Here is a 25659-nt window from a genome sequence, read left to right on the forward strand (position 1 = left end):
CTGCTGCAGTGTCGACCCTGAGGTACAAGCATTGTCCCATTTCGGCGTCTGTACATTTCCAGGAAGTTCTAGTTAACGCGGTGCATTCATTCAGTCCTGTGCATTTACGTCCCGATTTCAGCTAGTAGATCGATAGATAGTTTATATAATACTTGGTTAAAACTTGACACTCAAAAATGCGCAGACGGACAGACGGCCAAGAAGCCACTGGAGATGCTAGGACATACAAAAAGGTAGCTATCTACTGTGCTTCGATAGGCTGCTAATCTACTAGCAAGGTTAACTAGCGAGACAGAAATGTCAACACCACTACCATCTCCTCTCAGATGTTCGAATCAAACTGAACTAGCCCTGATATTACTATCTTCCATTAACTTTACACTGACTACATGACGTAACGTACATGTGGACACAATGTTTTAGTTAAAGCCATTCCAAGGCTCGTTGTATAGGCATTTTGATTGACACACATGGTTATGTAACTATGGCTTTCTGACATCTGTAACTGCTAGCTAGGTAGCTTATTCACACTTTGATATAACATGATTATTATTCTCCTATGACAGACTGACAGACAGACTGCAGGTTCAGGAGAGACCAGTCATCAACAACAATATCGACCACAACAAGGGGCTAAAACGAGCAGGTGCTGGTCGACTGTTACCTCAGTTGGAAAATGTCTCCTCCTCATCATCCTCATCCCTCCCTTTCTGAACTATGCATCATTGCAAAGAGAGGGCCAACTGTTACTGCCAGAAGGTAACCTGCTGCAGACATGACATTCACCTTACTCGCTCAACTTTATTATTTAATGTGTACAGAAGGCAAATAAAACCCTTACATTATGATTAAGATTATCAGCATTGATTAATATGTATCTTTTTTTTCAGATGGTGAAATTATAGATATCGGTTTAGGTCAAAAGATGCACCTGATGTGCAAAGGACAAGGACAGCCAGTTGGTAAGTCTGCTAGTTTGCCAGAAATGTCAACACAACTGTCATCTCCTCTCAGATGTAAGCCCTAACTACTCTGTTTCCTGTGTAGTCATACTGGATGCCCCCACTGGTATGTCCTCTGACATCTGGTTCCATGTACAAGAGAACATTGCACTGCTAACCAAGGTAAGGAGAAATACAGCACATCGTTTCAGGCAACTCTGTTAATGATTCAACAGTTCTAGAAGGGTTTTATTTTTTCTGGTAAAAAACAAATTTATGGACTACATTCCCTGACCAGAAGATGATTGTGTATGATATTATTGGAACCAGGACAATATTTGCAATGTTTTTGTGACAACTGCTGATTTGAAAAAGGATTGAAAAAATTTATTTGATTGATTGATTTTCCCATTTTCCCACCCACAGGTGTGCACTTATGACAGAGTGGGACTGGGGTTCAGCAAAAGAGTCCTGCAGAATGAAAGTACAGGGACGGAGAAAGTCTGGGGGATGTCCACCACTGGACGGTAAGCATCTTGTTTTCTCTATCCTGTCATTTTAAGGTTTTACGTATAAATGCTTGTTATACTGCAATGTAAATTGTTAATATAAAGTGTTACCTAATAGGCCTCCTGAGTGGCGCAGCACTCTAAGGCAGCGCTAGAAGCGTCACTACAGATCCGGGTTCGATACCGGGCTGTGCCACAGCCGGCCGCGAGCAGGAGACCCATGGGGCGGCGCACAATTGGCCCAGCATCGTCCGGGTTATGGGAGGGTTTGGCCGGCCGGGATATCCTTGTCCCACCGCGCTGTAGCGACTCCTGTGGCAGGCCGGGCGCATGCTCGCTGACACGGTCGCCTAGGTGTACGGTGTTTCTTCCGACACATTGGTGCGGCTGGCTACCGGGTTAAGCGGGTAGTGGGTCAAGAAGCAGTGCGGCTTGGCAGGGTCGTGTTTCGGACGACGCACGGCTCTCGACCTTCGCCTCTTCCCAAGTCCATACAGGAGTTGCAGCGATGAGATAAGACTGTAACTGGCAATTGGATATCACCAAATTGGGGAGGAAAAGGGGTAAAAAGTACCAAACAAATAGTGTTACCTGATAGTCTACTACTACAGTCACGGTAACAGGTGTTTGATGCAAGTTATTCTAAAGCCCTGATTCTCAACAAGCACACACACCATTCCCTATCAGATTTAGTATTCCCCTTGGCTAAGCGCCATGTGGGGCCATCTCATGGATTGTCCAATCAGAGACATCGGGGTCCACTGCCCCACCATCTCCCTGCCATAGCCTGCCCTGTCCTTGACTCTCCTAATCTCTTTGGCTGACAAAGTAACGTGTTGTTGAGCATTAAATCTAAGTGATGGATGGATGTGGTTGTATGTGGACGGTCAGGTCAGCAGTCTCTGTTACCTTGGGATCTGCCCCAGGCTAACAGCAGAGCAGGCAGGCAGCCGCCGTCTTCTGATACAAGCAATCAATTACCCAGAATTCAATAAGCTGGCAAACTGAGGGTTTGATGACTGCAATCCTGTCTGCTCCCTGCTGCCGCAGTGAAACCTCTTCATCCCAGCCTCTTCCCTCCAATGTTGATTTATTAGTGTAAGAGACCCAACAGATGGCTGTCTGTGGGGAGCTGCATTTCACCTGATGATGATGCTCCCTCTCTCTTTGGATGATTTTCTGTTGGATCTATCCTGCTTTACAAAGGCAAAGTAGCCAGGGGCTTCTTCCACTCGGCTTCTTTACACTGGCTGATTTAAAGGGTTTCAATGGCAGTGTTTCTGTTGTTATGGTGTAGCTGCCGACTTAGGGGCTGATGTGTTTTACTGTAAAAGCCCTTTGTGACAGCTGTGGTTGGAAAGACATACGTTTGATGAATTGATTGATGTCTTTCCCCCCCTACAGAATGGTGGACAACCTCCACCGCCTCATCGGTTTAGCTGGTCTAGCCACGCCTCTCATCCTGGTGGGCTCTGAACTGGGCACGCTCAACGCCAGGTTCTACAGCCATATCCATGACGCGTGAGTCTCCCTGCCCACCTGGGATCTCATTGGAAAATATAGGCTAACTCGTTTCTTGTTGCCTAACTTGCCACAAGTCAAAATATATTGAGATCGCTTAGTGTGATAGGTTCACTCCAAAAGTTGCTCGATATGTTCATATCTCAAAAGTGGCTGTGTAGATTCAGCTTTATGCCTCTATCCCAAATGAATGGGAAAGCTTTGCACAGTTTTTGACATTCTCACTTTCTCATCCCTGTTTGAGTTCCATCCTATTCCCTCTCACATTATTGACTACAGTAACTCCAGTACTTCTATAGTATCATCACAATCTGTAGCTAGACTCAGCACTGCATCAAACCCAGGGACATCATAAATTCTCTACCCCCACCCCCCACAAACACCAATGTCTGAGAAACCTAGTGATTAACACGAGCAGGGAGGGATCAGCCTCCCGGCCCGAGGTGAGAGATTTAGCGTTTCATCAGCCGTGATGTGCGACAGTTAAGAGAGTAAATGAAGCGATGGTGAGAGGATGACACCTGCAGAACAAAATATATCCCTCCCTGGATGTGGTGATGGGGTGTGGGCCCATCCATCTGTCTGCCAGTGGGCCTAGAGCAGACAGACAGACAACCGGGGCAGAGACATCCTTCTCACACTCATTACGGACAGGACAGGAAGGGTATAGGGGATGGGTCAGAACGGACACCGGAGGCCCACTTTTTATTTCTCTCTCTTTCTGTGTCCTCTCTTTTTTCTCACTGTGTTGTCTGTCCATCCGTCCGTCCGTCCGTCCTCAGGCAGGTGTCAGACCTTGTCCTTATTGATCCCATTCCAGAGGACATCTTTGAGGAGGACCAGTGGCAGAAGTACTGGTAAGTCACCTCGAGGAGGAGGAACGGAGGGGAGGGAGAAAGGAGGAGCAGAGCGAGTTAGTAGTACCGTGTTACTCAAGCCATTGACTCCATCCAGATTTTCTGTATGGATGGTAAGATAGGATCCACTGTGGTTGATTATCTCTGTTGGACAGGAAGCAGCATTAACATGATTAATGAGGCCAAAGGAACTCATTAGTAGATCCCACTCTCTTTCATCAGGAAGAAATGAGAGTGGAGAATTAGGGTGGGGGAGATGACACACATTTTAATAATAGGTGTCTTTTTTCCCTACGCATGATTCATGTCAAGCTGTGGATAATGGACATATAACCCTATTCATATTCATTGTTCATAAATGGCCATATAGGAAAAAATGATATTATGATAATCAGGCAGGACATTAGTGAAACTGTCAGTTATTCATAGTCATCAGTAAATAGCAGTGATTTACATAACAATATGGTAATATGCTGTAAAACAATACAGGTAAACACGTGAAAAGATGTAAGCTGAAATTAGTTTGACCCTAGCATTTACAATATTGCTTTTCTTTGTATCAATTGGAGGGCGAGTGCTACACGCTCCCCAAGCGTAATACCTTTTATCTTTGAACAACATTGTATTCAAAGTTATTATTCATGAACAAACTCGTTCCATATGCTTCGCAAAAAACACATTAGTTATTCAAAATTCTTGTAACTTTTCCAATAAGTTAGTCGAAGTTTTCCATAAATTGCGCTTGGAAGATTCCTGGAATAAGCAACGAATATGCAGGAGATCTGAGGATCCTCCAAACGGTGGGATTTCTGGAAAACCTGTGAATTGTAGGGAAGTTCCAGGGATTTTCCGTCCCTAGTTTTGCCTCTGTTACTTCCCTCCACCAGCATCCCACTTGCTCTGTGGGGTTATATAACATTTCATTTCTTTAGTGAGATAAGAAATGAGTCGTTGAAAATGGCCTAATTTGTACGTGACTGTAAGTGGAGCCGTGTCATTTATCAGAGATATGTTTCCAATTATCCCCTGATTAATAGGCATTCATGTCATTTCCCCGCTGCCTAGCAGACTACAGTGTACTGGCTGGAGATCCAATTACTCTGCAACCTAGAAATCAACTGAGGAAAGGATCCCTGCATGAAGTAGACTTATATTATTAGTCTCTGATTTAAGATAGAAAACAAGAAATATGAAAATGTAATATCAAGATTACTTGAAACCAGGTTTGCAGTTCTATCCAGAGCCACCGGAGTTGTGTGTGTATTTCCATTCTTCAGAACATAACACAAGTACAACATCGTCTGATTACAACTCAACATTCATACAACGTTCCACATTCGGCGTGATGGTACCTGAGGAGTGCTGTAGTGTAGAGAGGAGACGGTATCAGCGAGGCTCCTCTCTGCCTGGGCTCCAGGATTTACTCATCAAAGTCCTTCTCATTAACCACGGCTCTCTCCCAAATTACTGCTGTTTTATCAGACAAAATGAATCGGCACCGTCTCCTGAGAACTTCTCCTTTTTTGTGTATTATTTTATATGGACTTGAAAGTAGAGTGAGACGGAGGCTAGAGTTCGCTAGCCTTAAACTGATATGCTCTATTTCACCATTGTCTCAGTTTGGATCTCAGGCTATATCTTTCCTTTTGGTATTTCTCCTCGGAGGCTAGAAGCCAGAGATGATACTTCCTGATGAGAAATCAAGTCAGAACGGTAGGAGTTAGTGGAAGCCCCTCAGTCCAGCCATACAGATTGCATTCATCCAGGGACGTGGTTTTAGTGGGATCCCTACAGAATGAAACGCATACAATCAGTTTGTTTTCTTTGCCCTGAAAATGGGTCTTGTGAAGTTGACCCAATTTTATATGTACAGTGTCTTCGCGTTCCCACCTGATGATATATAGATTGCATGGGGGTTTTCTGATAGTATAGTATTTAGCAGAATCATATAAGATCTGCAGTCAGTCAGCCCTACACTCTCCCTAAAGTCTACAGTAGACAATGGCCTACATGTAAATACAACACATTGTCATGAAGGTCAGATTCCTAATATCTACTGTAACAGTCAGTGTTTAGTGTTTTATATAGGAAGGAGATACCAGACTTCAGGAACCGTAGATACCAGACTTCAGGAACCGTATATACCAGAGTTTATAATTGCACCTCATAACGTGTGTGAGAGCCAGTGTTCATGTGTGTCTATTAGAGTTGGTGTATTACAGAATGAATTTGTCTCTGGAAAATATTGACTCCAATTTAATATAATCCAAAACGGGGGGAAGTATTCTATTTTAATGAGCTTGTCCTTATTGTTTGTTTAATGAGCGTTGAGTGATTGTCAAAACACCATTTTACTCTAGCTTTTCAAATGTGTTTACTCAAGCTGAATCCTTTGCATCATGAAATCACTGGGGTATAACGATTTAGAAATAGTCTAATTGCATTCATGATGTTGCTTATTTCCTGTATTTCAGATATTCAGGACAGTTGTTTTCATGTTAGTATGAGCAACATCTGCCCTCTTCATAATATCAAGTAGGAGAAAAGGACAATGCTGGTTAAAGGTGAGAGGAAGATGGCTTAGTGTCCGAAGAAGGGGTTTACTTTAAAGGGTTAATGGTTGGTTAACCTGCAGGGACATTTTAAATGAGCAGAACCAGATGGTCAAAGCAATGTGTCTGATGGTGTGGTGGAGGTGATAGAAGCCCCACCTGACTGGCTGTCTCTCAGCAGGCAGACATGAGCTACTGTACCAGCTGGGGGTGATGGGCATGGCCCAGCTGGGGGGGGGGCTTGGACTGGGCATGGCCCAGCTGGTGTGGTATGTGGTGGGCCAACCTGGTCTGGTGGTGGATCAGTCTCACCTGTATGGAAACCTGATGGAGTTATGAGTCCAGATGGAGACTCCATATCACATCCAGCCAGGCCCCATTCATCATCTGATCCCTCATTAGTACCCTGAGCACACTGAGGATACAGACTGTCTCAGACAGCCCTGGGCACACTGAGGATACACACGGTCTCAGACGGCCCTGGGCACACTGAGGATACACACGGTCTCAGACGGCCCTGGGCACACTGAGGATACACACGGTCTCAGACGGCCCTGGGCACACTGAGGATACACGGTCTCAGACGGCCCTGGGCACACTGAGGATACACACGGTCTCAGACGGCCCTGGGCACACTGAGGATACAGACTGTCTCAGACGGCCCTGGGCACACTGAGGATACAGACCGTCTCAGACGGCCCTGGGCACACTGAGGATACAGACGGTCTCAGACGGCCCTGGGCACACTGAGGATACAGACGGTCTCAGACAGCCCTGGGCACACTGAGGATACAGACGGTCTCAGACGGCCCTGGGCACACTGAGGATACAGACGGTCTCAGACGGCCCTGGGCACACTGAGGATACAGACCGGGCACACTGAGGATACAGACGGCCCTGGGCACACTGAGGATACAGACGGTCTCAGACGGCCCTGGGCACACTGAGGATACAGACCGTCTCAGACGGCCCTGGGCACACTGAGGATACAGACCGTCTCAGACGGCCCTGGGCACACTGAGGATACAGACCGTCTCAGACGGCCCTGGGCACACTGAGGATACAGACCGTCTCAGACGGCCCTGGGCACACTGAGGATACACACAGTCTCAGACGGCCCTGGGCACACTGAGGATACAGACTGTCTCAGACAGCCCTGGGCACACTGAGGATACACACGGTCTCAGACGGCCCTGGGCACACTGAGGATACACACGGTCTCAGACGGCCCTGGGCACACTGAGGATACACACGGTCTCAGACGGCCCTGGGCACACTGAGGATACACACGGTCTCAGACGGCCCTGGGCACACTGAGGATACACACGGTCTCAGACGGCCCTGGGCACACTGAGGATACAGACTGTCTCAGACGGCCCTGGGCACACTGAGGATACAGACCGTCTCAGACGGCCCTGGGCACACTGAGGATACAGACCGTCTCAGACGGCCCTGGGCACACTGAGGATACAGACCGTCTCAGACGGCCCTGGGCACACTGAGGATACAGACCGTCTCAGACGGCCCTGGGCACACTGAGGATACAGACGGTCTCAGACGGCCCTGGGCACACTGAGGATACAGACGGTCTCAGACGGCCCTGGGCACACTGAGGATACAGACGGTCTCAGACGGCCCTGGGCACACTGAGGATACAGACGGTCTCAGACGGCCCTGGGCACACTGAGGATACAGACGGTCTCAGACGGCCCTGGGCACACTGAGGATACAGACGGTCTCAGACGGCCCTGGGCACACTGAGGATACAGACGGTCTCAGACGGCCCTGGGCACACTGAGGATACAGACCGTCTCAGACGGCCCTGGGCACACTGAGGATACAGACCGTCTCAGACGGCCCTGGGCACACTGAGGATACACACAGTCTCAGTCGGCCCTGGGCACACTGAGGATACAGACTGTCTCAGACGGCCCTGGGCAGGCCCTACACCCAAACAAGGGCACTGCGTTCATCCACCTCTGGCCTGCTCGCCTCCCTACCACTGAGGAAGTACAGCTCCCGCTCAGCCCAGTCAAAACTGTTCGCTGCTCTGGCCCCCCAATGGTGGAACAAACTCCCTCACGACGCCAGGACAGCGGAGTCAATCACCACCTTCCGGAGACACCTGAAACCCCACCTCTTTAAGGAATACCTAGGATAGGATAAGTATTCCCTCTCACCCCCCCCTTTAAGATATAGATGCACTATTGTAAAGTGACTGTTCCACTGGATGTCATAAGGTGAATGCACCAATTTGTAAGTCGCTCTGGATAAGAGCGTCTGCTAAATGACTTAAATGTAATGTAAATGTGTGTGTGTTCCTGTTCATGTTTTTGTGACACCCCCCTAGCCAGACCGGTAGCAGACGAAGGGAGGCAGAGATGACAGACAGCAGTCCAGCCACTCTGCAGGCCAGGCTCCAAACCTCCCAACCCCTGTCATGGGCACTCAGGGCCCAGATTACCCTCTTCACTAATGAGCATTTGGAGAAGACAAGACTTGGAGTGGACAGTAACACCAGGAAATATGACGCACTCTGTTAGGATGTCGATTGACGATAATTGAAAAAAACCAGACTGCGAGTGTGAATCTTTCGAGAGAGAGAGAGAGAGAGAGAGAGAGAGAGAGAGAGAGAGAGAGAGAGAGAGAGAGAGAGAGAGAGAGAGAGAGAGAGAGAGAGAGAGAGAGAGAGAGAGAGAGAGAGAGAGAATGTTAGTGTGTTACTCTGCGGCAGAGAATAGCCATGACTGTTTCTTTCTGCTAACTGTTAGAACAGCACAGCTCCCCAGAGACAAGCAGGAGAGTCTGGAACCCCAATTAATTGTAATTGGCACCGCTCTAAGCATAACTATTGTTGCTCCGTTCCACTAATGAAGCACGGCTGTCACGGGCACCCATGTATTTCCTCCACTAGAATCTATAGTATTGACTCAGGGAGGAAGGAACCGCTGCTGGTGCTGGCTGTTCTGGGCAGTACAACACTGCCACACTGTGGCCAAGTGGGGAATTGCTCTGTTGGTTTAATGTCTGCATGCATTCATTCATGTCTCTCGTTTCAGTAGTTGTTCATCTCAGGAAGAATGGCACTTTGATTTACAAATGTTCGCAGTTTGAATGTGACTGGAGTCCTGTATTAGATGTATTTCCAAGTAACACTACAAGGTAGCAATGTGAATAGTTCTACCTTCTGTTTGGTGTCACTGCGTATCACAGGAATCTCCCCATTAATCACTTGTAGTTTTATATTGTACAATTTTTTTTTGACACTTGTGTAATGAATCTCTGTTTTATACACCTGCAATAGTCCATATTTACTCCTGTAATAGTCCTTGTTCTGTTTCCTTTCTCTCCTGTAATAGTCCTTACATTTACATTTAAGTCATTTAGCAGACGCTCTTATCCAGAGCGACTTACAAATTGGTGCATTCACCTTATGACATCCAGTGGAACAGTCACTTTACAATAGTGCATCTAAATCTTAAAGGGGGGTGAGAGGGATTACTTATCCTATCCTAGGTATTCCTTAAAGAGGTGGGGTTTCAGGTGTCTCCGGAAGGTGGTGATTGACTCCGCTGTCCTGGCGTCGTGAGGGAGTTTGTTCCACCATTGGGGGGCCAGAGCAGCGAACAGTTTTGATTGGGCTGAGCGGGAGCTGTACTTCCTCAGTGGTAGGGAGGCGAGCAGGCCAGAGGTGGATGAACGCAGTGCCCCTGTTTGGGTGTAGGGCCTGATCAGAGCCTGGAGGTACTGAGGTGCCGTTCCCCTCACAGCTCCGTAGACAAGCACCATGGTCTTGTAGCGGATGCGAGCTTCAACTGGAAGCCAGTGGAGAGAACGGAGGAGCGGGGTGACGTGAGAGAACTTGGGAAGGTTGAACACCAAACGGGCTGCGGCGTTCTGGATGAGTTGAAGGGGTTTAATGGCACAGGCAGGGAGCCCAGCCAACAGCGAGTTGCAGTAATCCAGACGGGAGATGACAAGTGCCTGGATTAGGACCTGCGCCGCTTCCTGTGTGAGGCAGGGTCGTACTCTGCGGATGTTGTAGAGCATGAACCTACAGGAATGGGCCACCGCCTTGATGTTGGTTGAGAACAACAGGGTGTTGTCCAGGATCACGCCAAGGTTCTTAGCGCTCTGGGAGGAGGACACAATGGAGTTGTCAACCGTGATGGCGAGATCATGGAACGGGCAGTCCTTCCCCGGGAGGAAGAGCAGCTCCGTCTTGCCGAGGTTCAGCTTGAGGTGGTGATCCGTCATCCACACTGATATGTCTGCCAGACATGCAGAGATGCGATTCGCCACCTGGTCATCAGAAGGGGGAAAGGAGAAGATTAATTGTGTGTCGTCTGCATAGCAATGATAGGAGAGACCATGTGAGGTTATGACAGAGCCAAGTGACTTGGTGTATAGCGAGAATAGGAGAGGGCCTAGAACAGAGCCCTGGGGACACCAGTGGTGAGAGCGCGTGGTGAGGAGACAGATTCTCGCCACGCCACCTGGTAGGAGCGACCTGTCAGGTAGGACGCAATCCAAGCGTGGGCCGCGCCGGAGATGCCCAACTCGGAGAGGGTGGAGAGGAGGATCTGATGGTTCACAGTATCGAAGGCAGCCGATAGATCTAGAAGGATGAGAGCAGAGGAGAGAGAGTTGGCTTTAGCAGTGCGGAGCGCCTCCGTGATACAGAGGAGAGCAGTCTCAGTTGAATGACTAGTCTTGAAACCTGACTGATTTGGATCAAGAAGGTCATTCAGAGAGAGATAGCGGGAGAGCTGGCCAAGGACGACACGTTCAAGAGTTTTGGAGAGAAAAGAAAGAAGGGATACTGGTCTGTAACTGTTGTCATCGGAGGGATCGAGTGTAGTTTTTTTCAGAAGGGGTGCAACTCTCGCTCTCTTGAAGATGGAAGGGACGTAGCCAGCGGTCAGGGATGAGTTGATGAGCGAGGTGAGGTAAGGGAGAAGGTCTCCGGAAATGGTCTGGAGAAGAGAGGAGGGGATAGGGTCCTTGTTCTGTTTCCTTTCTCTCCTGTAATAGTCCTTGTTCTGTTTTCTCTCCTGTAATAGTCCTTGTTCTGTTTTCTCTCCTGTAATAGTCCTTGTTCTGTTTTCTTTCTCTACTGTTAATAGTCCTTGTTCTGTTTTCTTTCTCTACTGTAATAGTCCTTGTTCCGTTTTCTCTTCTGTTTTCTCTCCTGTAATAGTCCTTGTTTTGTTTTCTCTCCTGTAATAGTCCTTGTTCTGTTTTCTCTCCTGTAATAGTCCTTGTTCTGTTTTCTCTCCTGTAATAGTCATTGTTCTGTTTTCTCTCCTGTAATAGTCCTTGTTCTGTTTTCTCTCCTGTAATAGTCCTTGTTCTGTTTTCTTTCTCTACTGTTAATAGTCCTTGTTCTGTTTTCTTTCTCTACTGTAATAGTCCTTGTTCCATTTTCTGTTCTGTTTTCTTTCTCTACTGTAATAGTCCTTGTTCCATTTTCTCTTCTGTTTTCTCTCCTGTAATAGTCCTTGTTCTGTTTTCTTTTTCTCTACTGTAATAGTCCTTGTTCTGTTTTCTTTCTCTACTGTAATAGTCATTGTTCTGTTTCCTTTCTCTCCTGTAATAGTCCTTGTTCCGTTTTCTCTTCTGTTTACTCTCCTGTAATAGTCCTTGTTCCATTTTCTTTCTCTCCTGTAATAGTCCTTGTTCTGTTTCCTTTCTCTCCTGTAATAGTCCTTGTTCCGTTTTCTCTTCTGTTTTCTCTCCTGTAATAGTCCTTGTTCTGTTTTCTCTCTCTACTGTAATAGTCCTTGTTCTGTTTTCTTTCTCTACTGTAATAGTCCTTGTTCTGTTTCCTTTCTCTCCTGTAATAGTCCTTGTTCCGTTTTCTCTTCTGTTTTCTCTCCTGTAATAGTTATTGTTCTGTTTTTTCTCTACTGTAATAGTCCTTGTTCCATTTTCTTTCTCTCCTGTAATAGTCCTTGTTCCATTTTTTTCCCTCTCCTGTAATAGTCCTTGTTCCATTTTCTTTCTCTCCTGTAATAGTCCTTGTTCTGTTTTCTCTCCTGTAATAGTCCTTGTTTCGTTTTCTCTTCTGTTTTCTCTCCTGTAATAGTCCTTGTTCCGTTTTCTCTTCTGTTTTCTCTCCTGTAATAGTCCTTGTTCCATTTTCTTTCTCTCCTTTAATAGTCCTTGTTCCGTTTTTCTCTCTCCTGTAATAGTCCTTGTTCCGTTGTCTTTCTCTCCTGTATTAGTCCTTGTTCCGTTTTTCTCTCTCCTGTAATAGTCCTTGTTCCGTTTTCTTTCTTTCCTGTAATAGTCCTTGTTCCGTTTTCTCTTCTGTTTTCTCTCCTGTAATAGTCCTTGTTCTGTTTCCTTTCTCTCCTGTAATAGTCCTTGTTCTGTCTTCTTTCTCTCCTGTAATAGTCCTTGTTCTGTTTTCTCTTCTGTTTTCTCTCCTGTAATAGTCCTTGTTCTGTTTTCTCTTCTGTTGTCTCTCCTGTAATAGTCCTTGTTCTGTTTTCTCTTCTGTTTTCTCTCCTGTAATAGTCATTGTTCTGTTTTTTTTCTCTACTGTAATAGTCCTTGTTCCATTTTCTTTCTCTCCTGTAATAGTCCTTGTTCTGTTTCCTTTCTCTCCTGTAATAGTCCTTGTTCTGTCTTCTTTCTCTCCTGTAATAGTCCTTGTTCTGTTTCCTTTCTCTCCTGTAATAGTCCTTGTTCTGTCTTCTTTCTCTCCTGTAATAGTCCTTGTTCTGTTTCCTTTCTCTCCTGTAATAGTCCTTGTTCTGTTTTCTCTTCTGTTTTCTCTCCTGTAATAGTCATTGTTCTGTTTTTTTTCTCTACTGTAATAGTCCTTGTTCCATTTTCTTTCTCTCCTGTAATAGTCCTTGTTCTGTTTCCTTTCTCTCCTGTAATAGTCCTTGTTCCGTTTTCTCTCCTGTTTTCTCTCCTGTAATAGTCCTTGTTCCGTTTTTCTCTCTCCTGTAATAGTCCTTGTTCCGTTTTCTTTCTCTCCTGTATTAGTCCTTGTTCCGTTTTTCTCTCTCCTGTAATAGTCCTTGTTCCATTTTCTTTCTCTCCTGTAATAGTCCTTGTTCCATTTTCTCTTCTGTTTTCTCTCTCCTGTAATAGTCCTTGTTCCATTTTCTTTCTCTCCTGTAATAGTCCTTGTTCCATTTTCTCTTCTGTTTTCTCTCCTGTAATAGTCCTTGTTCCATTTTCTTTCTCTCCTGTAATAGTCCTTGTTCTGTTTCCTTTCTCTCCTGTAATAGTCCTTGTTCCATTTTCTCTTCTGTTTTCTCTACTGTAATAGTCCTTGTTCCATTTTCTTTCTCTCCTGTAATAGTCCTTGTTCCATTTTCTCTTCTGTTTTCTCTCCTGTAACAGTACTTGTTCCATTTTCTTTCTCTCCTGTAATAGTCCTTGTTCCGTTTTTCTCTTCTGTTTTCTCTCCTGTAATAGTCCTTGTTCTGTTTTCTTTCTCTCCTGTAATAGTCCTTGTTCCATTTTCTCTTCTGTTTTCTCTCCTGTATTAGCCCTTGTTATGTTTTCTTTCTCTACTGTGATAGTCCTTGTTCCATTTTCTATCTCTCCTGTAATAGTCGTTGTTCTGTTTTCTCTTCTGTTTTCTCTCCTGTAATAGTCCTTGTTCCGTTTTCTCTCCTACTCGTGTAATAGTTGCAGGTTGATGTTTATTTTCATGAATCTTGCCCAGGAGGCAGAACTGACCCATTTCCACTAGATGGGCCAGCTGCAAAGTTAAAATTGGCCATATCGTAAAAATATATGAAAACCACAATGTGCTTTTTGGATGTAATTTAAAATCAGGGTTAGACATTATGCTTAACAGTGTGGTTAGGGTTATGTTTAAAATAAGAATGTATGAATTTGTGGCTGTGCCAGCTAGTGACCACTGCAGAGTTTCCTCCAGGGCAAGATTCATGACAATAAAATGCCAACCTGCTTAATAATCCATGTTCTATGTTCTCTGCTACTCGTGTAATAGTCCATCTTCTGGGTTCTATGTTCTCTGCTACTCGTGTAATAGTCCATCTTCTGGGTTCTATGTTCTCTGCTACTCGTGTAATAATCCATGTTCTGGGTTCTATGTTCTCTGCTACTCGTGTAATAGTCCATGTTCTGGGTTCTATGTTCTCTGTTACTCGTGTAATAGTCCATGTTCTGGGTTCTATGTTCTCTGTTACTCGTGTAATAGTCCATGTTCTGGGTTCTAACCTACTTAACAGTCCCTTTTTCTGTGTTCTAATGTAATAGTCCATGTTCTGTGTTCTCTCCTAGTCATGTAATAGAACATGTTCTACTGGTGTAATAGTCTGTTTTGTACGTGAGCTCCCTCTCAGGTAATGGAGGCCCTGCATATGGAATGACATGCTAATGAGGCAGGGCCCTCTTATCTTGTCGGGGGGCCAAATTCCGACAGTGAATTGCGACAGTTGTAACAAAAGTAACAGAGCGTCTATTCAGCCTGCACTAATCCAGATGGGAAAGTCAAACAGCAGAAAGTCCGCCGCACAAACTCATTTCATCACGTTATTCATTTAGATATTGCCTTGCCGCTCCTGAGGAGGAAGGGGAAAGAAGAGCCCTCTGAAATGACCAACATGGCTGAGGTGTTTTGCTCTACATGGTTCCTCCACTCCCTCTCCCTCTACCCTCTTATCGCCTTAATTCATCCCGCCAATCTGGGCTGTCTTTACCCACTAAATTTCCCTTTGACACGCATGCCTTCCCTCGCATAATCCTCCCTCCCGGGCAGAATTAAAGATGGAGAAAAAGAGGAGGGAATAGGAAGGGACAGGACAGGTGGCTGGAGAATCCTTGAAATAATGCCACAGACAGACAGCAATGATTTGACCAGATTCAAACAGGGGCAGAGTTTTTATGGAGATGAAAAGTTAACAGGTGGAAATGTGTGGAGACAGAGAAGTCCCTAAAGAGCCAGGTTATAAGAGTCCCTTCTAAATTGTGGGGCGAGAATGACTTCAGGTGTCGAACTAGTGGCAAGGAAGATGATAGAATGTCTGATTTGAAGAAATAAAATGGTCTGTGAAAGGCTGAAATTGGGAAAGGTAGCAGCAACTATTTTCCTGTCTGCTGCCACCATTAAATGTTTGTCTATTTGTGACTTCTTCCTACCGGCCCTGCTACCATGCAGCCATTAGGTGTCCGGCGTTGCCATCAGCCATTTTGGTTGGTTGCTGTGTAGCAGGTAGAACGTCTCATTGACGGCACGTGCATTGTAGCTGAAGTTTAAGACTGGAAGACTGTTTAAGACTGGAAGACTGTTAGCATTTGTATCTCGAAATACCTGAGCACTAATCAGGTTACAGCCTCGTCTAGACATCAGGTTACAGCCTCGTCTAGACATCAGGTTACAGCCTCGTCTAGACAGCCTCGTCTAGACATCAGGTTACAGCCTCGTCTAGACATCAGGTTACAGCCTCGTCTAGACATCAGGTTACAGTCTCGTCTAGACATCAGGTTACAGCCTCGTCTAGACATCAGGTTACAGCCTCGTCTAGACATCAGGTTACAGGCTCGTCTAGACATCAGGTTACAGGCTCGTCTAGACATCAGGTTACAGGCTCGTCTAGACATCAGGTTACAGCCTCGTCTAGACATCAGGTTACAGCCTCGTCTAGACATCAGGTTACAGCCTCGTTTAGACATCAGGTTACAGCCTCGTCTAGACATCAGGTTACAGCCTCGTCTAGACATCAGGTTACAGCCTCGTCTCGACATCAGGTTACAGCCTCGTCTCGACATCAGCTTACAGCCTCGTCTAGACATCAGGTTACAGCCTCGTCTAGACATCAGGTTACAGCCTCGTCTAGACATCAGGTTACAGCCTCGTCTAGACATCAGGTTACAGCCTCGTCTCGACATCAGGTTACAGCCTCGTCTCGACATCAGGTTACAGCCTCGTCTCGACATCAGGTTACAGCCTCGTCTCGACATCAGGTTACAGCCTCGTCTAGACATCAGGTTACAGCCTCGTCTAGACATCAGGTTACAGCCTTATAAGGATTTACATCCTTTGACAAAGTTTCATATCTCAACACGTGGGAAATAAGCCAATGTCGATTAGAGGTGAATGCTGTGGGGTGAGCACCATGGGTCGGGGGTGTGAACTCTAGGTTGGGGCTGGAGGATGTGGGTCTGACTAGGACTGTGGGGTGGGCTGAGGCCTGGCTGGAGGCTGTGGGTCTGACTAGCACTGTGGGGTGGGCTGAGGCCTGGCTGTGTGTCTGACTAGCACTGTGGGGTGGGCTGAGGCCTGGCTGGAGGCTGTGGGTCTGACTAGCACTGTGGGGTGGGCTGAGGCCTGGCTGGAGGCTGTGGGCCTAGCAGTTGGGTGAGGGCTGTGGGGATAGCTGTGAGGTTCAGAGCTGTGGGGCGGGGGGGTTGGCTGAGAGCTGGGGCTGGGGGTGCACTGAGGGCAAGGGCTCAGGGCTGTGGGTGGGTGGGCTGCACACTAGGGGTGGCAGAGGGTGGCAGACCTCACTATTGATTGGGCTCTGCAGGCTGAGACCAGCCAATTCGAAGCACCAGTGAGCCGAGACCGATTGGCCCTCCTGAGTTACAAAATTCCTGTGCTGCTTTCCTCATTTGTCCCAAAAAATATCTCTCATTCTCTCCTGTCAAAACGTCTGCTAGAGAAAGTTTGGAATTTTGGCTGAAAATACATATTTATTAATATCATATTTATAATGAATATTCGCAATAGGTCTGTTTTTAAACCGATGCGACATTGTCTGTATGTAACACTGCTGTAACCAAGATTGTTCAGAATAAACACATCGCTATGATGTTGTAGGTGAAACTAAGGTCAAAGACTCTGCTAGCCTCATCTCTCCCCTGCAATCTTTCAGTTTAGAGGGTTTAGTGCTGCTGGCCTAAAGAACAGTGAAACACAGCCTAAAGAACAGTGAAACACAGCCTAAAGAACAGTGAAACACAGCCTAAAGAACAGTGAAACACAGCCTAAAGAACAGTGAAACACAGCCTAAAGAACAGTGAAACACAGCCTAAAGAACAGTGAAACACAGCCTAAAGAACAGTGTAACACAGCCTAAAGAACAGTGAAACACAGCCTAAAGAACAGTGAAACACAGCCTAGCCTAGAGCTGTTTTCTAATCATACTCCATTATTTTCAGTATTGAGATTTCATTTGGAGATCATTTCATAACAGGATTGGAAATCCATTTAAATTATTGTCTGTTAAAGGAAGAGTCATGCAATTATACTGAACAAAAATATAAACGCAACATGCAACAATTTGACTGAGTTACAGTTCATATAAGGAAATCAGTCAATTTAAATAAATTCATTAGGGCCTAGTCTATGGATTTCAGATACCTTAAAAAAGGCAGAGAACCAGTCAGTATCTGGTGTGACCACCATTTGTCTCATGCAGCTCAAACCATCTCATTCACATAGAGTTGATCAGGCTGTTGATTTATGGCCTGTGGAATATTGTCCCACTCCTCTTCAATGGCTGTGCAAAGTTGCTGGATATTGGGTGGGAACAGGAAGCCAGAGCATCACGAACATGCTCAATGGGTGGCTATGCAGGCAATGGAAGAACAGGGACCTTTTCAGCTTCCAGGAATTGTGTACAGATCCTTGTGACATTGGGCCGTGCATTATCATGTTGAAACATGAGGTGATGGAGGCGGATGAATGGCACGACAATGGGCCTCAGGATCTCATCACGGTATCTCTGCATTCAAATTGCCATTGCATTTGTTGTCCGTAGCTTATACATGCTCTTACCATAACCCCACCGACACCATGGGGTACTCTTTTCAATGTTGACATCAGCAAACTGCTCGCCCACACAACGCCATACACACTGTCTGCCATCTGCCTGGTACAGTTGAAACAGGGATTCATCTGTGAAGAGCACACTTCTCCAGCATGCCAGTGGTCATCGAAGGTGAGCATTTGCCCACTGAAGTTGGTTAAGACGCCAAACTGCATTCAGGGCAAGATCCTGGTGAAGACGACGAGCACGCAGATGAGCTTCCCTGAGACGGTTTCTGACAGTTTTCAAAAATTGTACGCTCCCTCAACTTGAGACAACTGTGGCATTGTGTTGAGTGACAACTGCACATTTTAGAGTTGGCCTTTATTGTTCCGAGCGTAAGGTGCACCTGCGTAATGATCACGTTGTTTAATCAGCTTCTTGAGAAATATTCACTAACAGGGATGTAAACACATTTGTGCACAGAATTTGAGAGAGAGAAGCTTTTTGTGCATATGGACCATTTCTGGGATTGTTTTATTTCAGCTCATGAAACATGGGACCAACACTTCACATGTTGTGTTTATATTTCTGTTCAGTGTATATCAAGAAATGTTTTGCAGTTAGGTTTTCAAATATATTGAATTTGGCCATTGGTGCACACTAAAAAAGTAAAAAGGATGACGTCTCTGAGTCAGGTAGTTGTTGGAATGGTGTTGCTAAGCTTTTCATTCCTGACAGTCTATTGTGTATTGTGTGTTTGTCTCTAGGTACTGTATGTGTGTGTGTGTGTTTGTTGTGTATTTGTCTCTATAGGTACATTTACATGTTGTTGTGTTCTGTGTCTCTATAGTTACAGTCACATGTTGTGTTCTGTGTCTCTATAGTTACAGTCACATGTTGTGTTATGTGTCTCTATAGTTACAGTCACATGTTGTGTTCTGTGTCTCTATAGTTACAGTCACATGTTGTGTTCTGTGTCTCTATAGTTACAGTCACATGTTGTGTTCTGTGTCTCTATAGTTACAGTCACATGTTGTGTTCTGTGTCTCTATAGTTACAGTCACATGTTGTGTTATGTGTCTCTATAGTTACAGTCACATGTTGTGTTCTGTGTCTCTATAGTTAGTCACATGTTGTGTTCTGTGTCTCTATAGTTACAGTCACATGTTGTGTTATGTGTCTCTATAGTTACAGTCACATGTTGTTGTGTTCTGTGTCTCTATAGTTACAGTCACATGTTGTTGTGTTCTGTGTCTCTATAGTTAGTCACATGTTGTTGTGTTCTGTGTCTCTATAGTTACAGTCACATGTTGTTGTGTTCTGTGTCTCTATAGTTACAGTCACATGTTGTTGTGTTCTGTGTCTTTATAGTTACAGTCACATGTTGTTGTGTTCTGTGTCTTTATAGTTACAGTCACATGTTGTGTTCTGTGTCTTTATAGTTACAGTCACATGTTGTTGTGTTCTGTGTCTTTATAGTTACAGTCACATGTTGTTGTGTTCTGTGTCTTTATAGTTACAGTCACATGTTGTTGTGTTCTGTGTCTCTATAGTTACAGTCACATGTTGTTGTGTTCTGTGTCTCTATAGTTAGTCACATGTTGTGTTCTGTGTCTCTATAGTTACAGTCACATGTTGTGTTCTGTGTCTCCATAGTTAGTCACATGTTGTTGTGTTCTGTGTCTCTATAGTTACAGTCACATGTTGTTGTGTTCTGTGTCTTTATAGTTACAGTCACATGTTGTTGTGTTCTGTGTCTTTATAGTTACAGTCACATGTTGTTGTGTTCTGTGTCTTTATAGTTAGTCACATGTTGTGTTCTGTGTCTCTATAGTTACAGTCACATGTTGTGTTCTGTGTCTCCATAGTTAGTCACATGTTGTTGTGTTCTGTGTCTCTATAGTTACAGTCACATGTTGTTGTGTTCTGTGTCTTTATAGTTACAGTCACATGTTGTGTTCTGTGTCTTTATAGTTACAGTCACATGTTGTTGTGTTCTGTGTCTTTATAGTTACAGTCACATGTTGTTGTGTTCTGTGTCTCTATAGTTACAGTCACATGTTGTGTTCTGTGTCTCTATAGTTACAGTCACATGTTGTGTTCTGTGTCTCTATAGTTACAGTCACATGTTGTGTTCTGTGTCTTTATAGTTAGTCACATGTTGTGTTCTGTGTCCCTATAGTTACAGTCACATGTTGTGTTCTGTGTCTCTATAGTTAGTCACATGTTGTTGTGTTCTGTGTCTCTATAGTTACAGTCACATGTTGTGTTCTGTGTCTCTATAGTTAGTCACATGTTGTTGTGTTCTGTGTCTCTATAGTTAGTCACATGTTGTTGTGTTCTGTGTCTCTATAGTTAGTCACATGTTGTTGTGTTCTGTGTCTCTATAGTTAGTCACATGTTGTTGTGTTCTGTGTCTCTATAAGTACAGTCACATGTTGTTGTGTTCTGTGTCTCTATAGTTACAGTCACATGTTGTTGTGTTCTGTGTCTCTATAGTTACAGTCACATGTTGTTGTGTTCTGTGTCTCTATAGTTACAGTCATATGTTGTGTTCTGTGTCTCTATAGTTACAGTCACATGTTGTTGTGTTCTGTGTCTCTATAGTTACAGTCACATGTTGTTGTGTTCTGTGTCTTTATAGTTAGTCACATGTTGTTGTGTTCTGTGTCTTTATAGTTACAGTCACATGTTGTTGTGTTCTGTGTCTTTATAGTTAGTCACATGTTGTTGTGTTCTGTGTCTCTATAGCTAGTCACATGTTGTTGTGTTCTGTGTCTCTATAGTTACAGTCACATGTTGTTGTGTTCTGTGTTTGTAGGTACAGTCAGCTGGTACCATCCCTCCAAGCCATGCAATTCTCAGCTGCCACAGGCATCAGCCGCATCCTTATCATTCTGGGGCTGCTAAAGCCCGCCATCATGGGGGACAACATCGCTGAAGACCTCATACAGAGACAGGTGAGTCTGACTGGAACATCGCTGAAGACCTCATACAGAGACAGGTGAGTCTGACTGGAACATCGCTGAAGACCTCATACAGAGACAGGTGAGTCTGACTGGAACATCGCTGAAGACCTCATACAGAGACAGGTGAGTCTGACTGGAACATCGCTGAAGACCTCATACAGAGACAGGTGAGTCTGACTGGAACATTGCTGAAGACCTCATACAGAGACAGGTGAGTCTGACTGGAACATCGCTGAAGACCTCATACAGAGACAGGTGAGTCTGACTGGAACATCGCTGAAGACCTCATACAGAGACAGGTGAGTCTGACTGGAACATTGCTGAAGACCTCATACAGAGACAGGTGAGTCTGACTGGAACATTGCTGAAGACCTCATACAGAGACAGGTGAGTCTGACTGAAACATCGCTGAAGACCTCATACAGAGACAGGTGAGTCTGACTGAAACATTGCTGAAGACCTCATACAGAGACAGGTGAGTCTGACTGAAACATTGCTGAAGACCTCATACAGAGACAGGTGAGTCTGACTGAAACATTGCTGAAGACCTCATACAGAGACAGGTGAGTCTGACTGGAACATCGCTGAAGACCTCATACAGAGACAGGTGAGTCTGACTGAAACATTGCTGAAGACCTCATACAGAGACAGGTGAGTCTGACTGAAACATTGCTGAAGACCTCATACAGAGACAGGTGAGTCTGACTGGAACATCGCTGAAGACCTCATACAGAGACAGGTGAGTCTGACTGAAACATTGCTGAAGACCTCATACAGAGACAGGTGAGTCTGACTGAAACATCGCTGAGGTCAGACTCAGGTGTCAGGTCCATCTCAAAGACCAAATTAACATATCTGGGGTCAGGTCAACAGCTCGTATGTTCTCGGTCTTATTTTTAAACCATGCGTTTGAATGTGATTGTAATGTGCCTCAATATACCTGCTGACACCACAAATTAAATTCCCTATTCTGTTATTGGGCAGGAGGAGGTGTTCAGGTGTGATGGTCCATCCTTATTGTGTTGGAGAACAATCTCTAACATAGCCACATGATGGAGCTAGCTAGTGGTGGAGTAATGATCGTTCCTCAGAAGGAGGGGAGGGGGAGAAGAGGAGGAAAATAAACTGTGACTTGATAACTGCTCTAGGTTAAAGTCTGAACGGTTTGTTAAAATGTCTTGATTCTATATCCTAGGACCCACTTTTTGATAGCAACAGAGATGGAGTTTTTTCAGCTTTTGAAATATTTCAGTTACCAAGGAGTGAAGGACATCAAGTGAGTCATTTTGCTTAAATTGTAGGAAAAGAGAAAGATTTGGAGAGCGACAGGTGAAGGTTATAATGCGCACACACTTACTTTCAGGCCACGGTCCAATGTTATCATATGTCTTTGTGTTCTCAGAAGTACCTCCTCAGTAACCCTGCCCACCAGAGCAGTGCTGTAGATGAACATTTTTTCCTGAATGAAAGTGCCTCTCAAGTCAGGTGAGACCAACATACAGTACATGTGAATGTAATATCAGGCTGTCATCACACAATCATTTTGGATATGCTCTACAGTAGATAACAGAAGTGTAAAAGCAAACTTGTTTTGAGATTTTGTAATGTTTTGATTATTTTTCAGGGAAATCTCCAAATTCAAACCCCTCTCCAGTAGGACTTCTGTGAGTGTGATTATTGGGGATTCTTTCGATGAGCAAATTCCTGCTCCTCTAAACCAAGTGAGTAGTGTACAACCTTCCTCCCTCCATTAGTCTGTCTAGTGGCTAGCCCAATTACATTTCTCAATCTTCACCCTGAAGTGTGTACTCATAGGTAGGGTTGAAAAAATCCTAGAACTTTCAAGGTAGCAGGTAGCTGACTAGTGGTGGCTATTCAGCCGCCTGATGGTCTGGGGCTAGAAGCTATTGGCCAGTCTGTTAGTTTAGGCCATGAGGCTACTTTACTGACTGCATCTGAGTCGTGGTTCGCGTGGCTGAGGTTCCTGATGATCTTCTTGACCTTCCTGCGACACTTTGCAGGCCATGTGCATATGCTCTCGATGGTGTTCCTGTAGAACACTGAGGGTCCTCGGGGACAGACCACATTTCTTCAGCCTCCTGAGGTTAAAGAGTCACTGTCGTGCCTTCTTCACCACGGTGTCCGTGTGGTTTGACCATTTCAACTCCTCAGAGATCTTGACGTTTTTGGCCGTCTCCACAGCGGGACCGTTGATGAGGATGTGGGCGTGCCCAGCTTGGTTCCTCCTGAAGTCCACAATCACCTCTCTTGTTTTGCTGACGTTGAGGGAGGGGTTGTTTACCTGGCACCACACCGTCAGAGTGCCTACCTCCTCCCTGTAGGCCATCTCGTCTTTTTTGGTAATCAGTCTTACTACTGTCGTGTCATCAGCAAACTTGATGGAGTTGGAACTGTGTGAGGGCCACACAGTCGTGGGTGTACAGGGAGAACAGGAGGGGACTAAGACGCACCCTTGTGATGACGATCAGTGTGGAGGAGGTAATGTTGCATAAATTCACCACCTTGGGGCGGCCTGTCAGGAAGTCCAGGACCCAGTTGCATAGGGAGGAGTTAAGCCCCAGGGCTGTGAGCTCAGAGGGTGCTATGGAATTGAAGGCCGAGTTGAACAGCAACGGAACATATTCTAGTCCATGTGATCACAACAGTCTTGAAGCATGGATTATGATTGGTCAGACCAGTCTTGTACAGACCTGACCACCGGAACTTTCCTGTTGAGTCTTTGTTTGTAGGTGGGGAAGAGCAAAATGGAGTCATGGTCAGATTTACCGAAAGGAGGGTAGGGGATGGCCTTATAACCGTGTCGAAAAGGTGTGTAGCAATGGTACAGCGTAGAATCTTGTTGGAAAGTCAATCTCTTGATAGTAATTCGGGAGCACGGTTCTCCACGACAATGAACACTGCCTCCGGGTACTTGGTCTCCAGTTTATTCAGGGTCCAATGAAGATCTTTGAGATATTTTTTGGTGTCATTTTAGGTCAGGATGTACACAGAAGTAGCGATAATCCCTGAAAACTCTCTTGGATGGTAAAAAGAGTGACATTTGATGACCAAGTATTCCAAGTCGCGAGTGCAGAAGTTTGCAAATTTCGGTAAGTGTTCCCTGTCGCACTACTTGTTATTGGTCATAAAACAGAGCCCTCTGCCTTTGTTCTTGCCAGAGAGAGCCCTCTTCCTATCCGCTCGATGTACTGTCTGTTTGGATGTCGGAGGAACTCCAGGTCTCAGAAAAACAGTATGTTGCAGAATCATACTCCCTCTGAAAGGAGATCCTCGCTCTGAGTTTATTCACTAATGATTGAGCATTGGAGAGTAGTATGCTTGGTAATGGAGGACGGGTCACCCAGCGTCTCAATGTCATTAAGACCCTCCCCCACGTCTGCCTCTCTATCGGTGGCTTTATTTCCTGCTATCCGATAGAACTCCCAAGGCAACCCGGTGCCTCACCAAAGAATCTAGATGGTGACTACCCAGAGATTCATATTCCAATAGTTCTACCTGGGGGGGTATGAAGTGATGCACAAAACTGAGTAAGAACATTTTAGAAAATCACTAGAATTAGTAGAAACCTGCAATGTTTTGTAGGAGCTGGAGGTGATGCTCCACTCATTGCTGCCGTCTTAGCCAACGCCTGCACTAGTTCAGGGGGACGGCACTACTGCACAGTGCACACTTCGGGGAGAAAGGGGATGGATGGAATTGGGATGATGCATATTGACTGTTTCTCAACGGGCCCTCAAACTCTAACTCAAATGAACATTGACTGACTGTATGTGCTTCCACATCAGGTGGTGGCCCAGCTTCAGAAGACGTTACTGGAGCAGACTTACCCCTCGGCCAACCAGATCCATGTTAAAGGAGGGGACCGCAGGATGATCTACAAGAGGCCGTCTGTTGTTAGCAAACACCTGTGGAAGCTGGTGTCCCAAAGGCAGTCCGAACAGCAGAGCCAATGACCATAGAGATCTATAGAAGATATCTAGTTCATACGCTCTAATTTCAAGGTTTGAATTCTGTGCCAGTGACACACTGATTCTGCTGCCAAATGTCTCAACTACACTCACAACTGGAAGATGAAGTCACGTCACAGAGGTTCCTTGTTTCTTTTTTCCAGGGATTTTTGACTGGAATGTACTTGACATGTCCACACATGAAACCAGTTTCAATCCATTGATTTTTTTTTGTATACTTTATTACAAATATCAGACCGTTTTGCCTTAATGTTTGTAAATAAATCAAGTCTTCTGAATTTGTATCTGTGTGTTAACTCTACTATCTTTCTGGGATCTATTCAGTCTGTAAAGCTGCAGCGTTACAGATCCCATGATAGAATGTAAACGTGACGATGTAAAAGTAATTTCCGATTGAGCCGACATGCAGTGTTTACCATGAATGCAGTGTCCTCTAAAGTGGGAACATTGACATTAAATTTGATTCACTCAATGCAGATTGAACAGAGCCCTCTGCCCCTTATATCTAATGTACAGATCCACTACATTGGTACTGTGTTGTGGCTTTGAAAGAAAAGACCAAACATCATTGGAT

General features: G+C 45.2%; 1 protein-coding gene across 1 annotated transcript; it reads left to right on the forward strand.

Moving 5' to 3' along the window:
• Window positions 1-25363, forward strand: LOC124005476. Its single transcript, XM_046314777.1, has 11 exons — window positions 1-233; window positions 567-759; window positions 891-962; window positions 1048-1124; window positions 1368-1468; window positions 2855-2971; window positions 3754-3828; window positions 20949-21087; window positions 22499-22581; window positions 22721-22817; window positions 24903-25363. The coding sequence occupies exons 1-11, from the start codon at window positions 177-179 to the stop codon at window positions 25068-25070; spliced, it is 1179 nt and encodes a 392-aa protein (XP_046170733.1). The 5' UTR covers window positions 1-176; the 3' UTR covers window positions 25071-25363.
• The last annotated feature ends 296 nt before the right edge of the window (window positions 25364-25659 follow it).

This window comes from Oncorhynchus gorbuscha, linkage group LG19, assembly GCF_021184085.1.
Source record: "Oncorhynchus gorbuscha isolate QuinsamMale2020 ecotype Even-year linkage group LG19, OgorEven_v1.0, whole genome shotgun sequence".
Lineage (NCBI taxonomy): Eukaryota > Metazoa > Chordata > Actinopteri > Salmoniformes > Salmonidae > Oncorhynchus > Oncorhynchus gorbuscha.

Bases quoted from the DNA above. Each gene is read 5' to 3' on its own strand.
- LOC124005476 (XM_046314777.1), top strand. From the start codon at position 177: ATGCGCAGACGGACAGACGGCCAAGAAGCCACTGGAGATGCTAGGACA. The intron at 3,829-20,948 runs GTAAGTCACCTC...CTGTGTTTGTAG, and splicing joins GACCAGTGGCAGAAGTACTG to GTACAGTCAGCTGGTACCAT. The intron at 21,088-22,498 runs GTGAGTCTGACT...TTGTGTTCTCAG, and splicing joins AAGACCTCATACAGAGACAG to AAGTACCTCCTCAGTAACCC.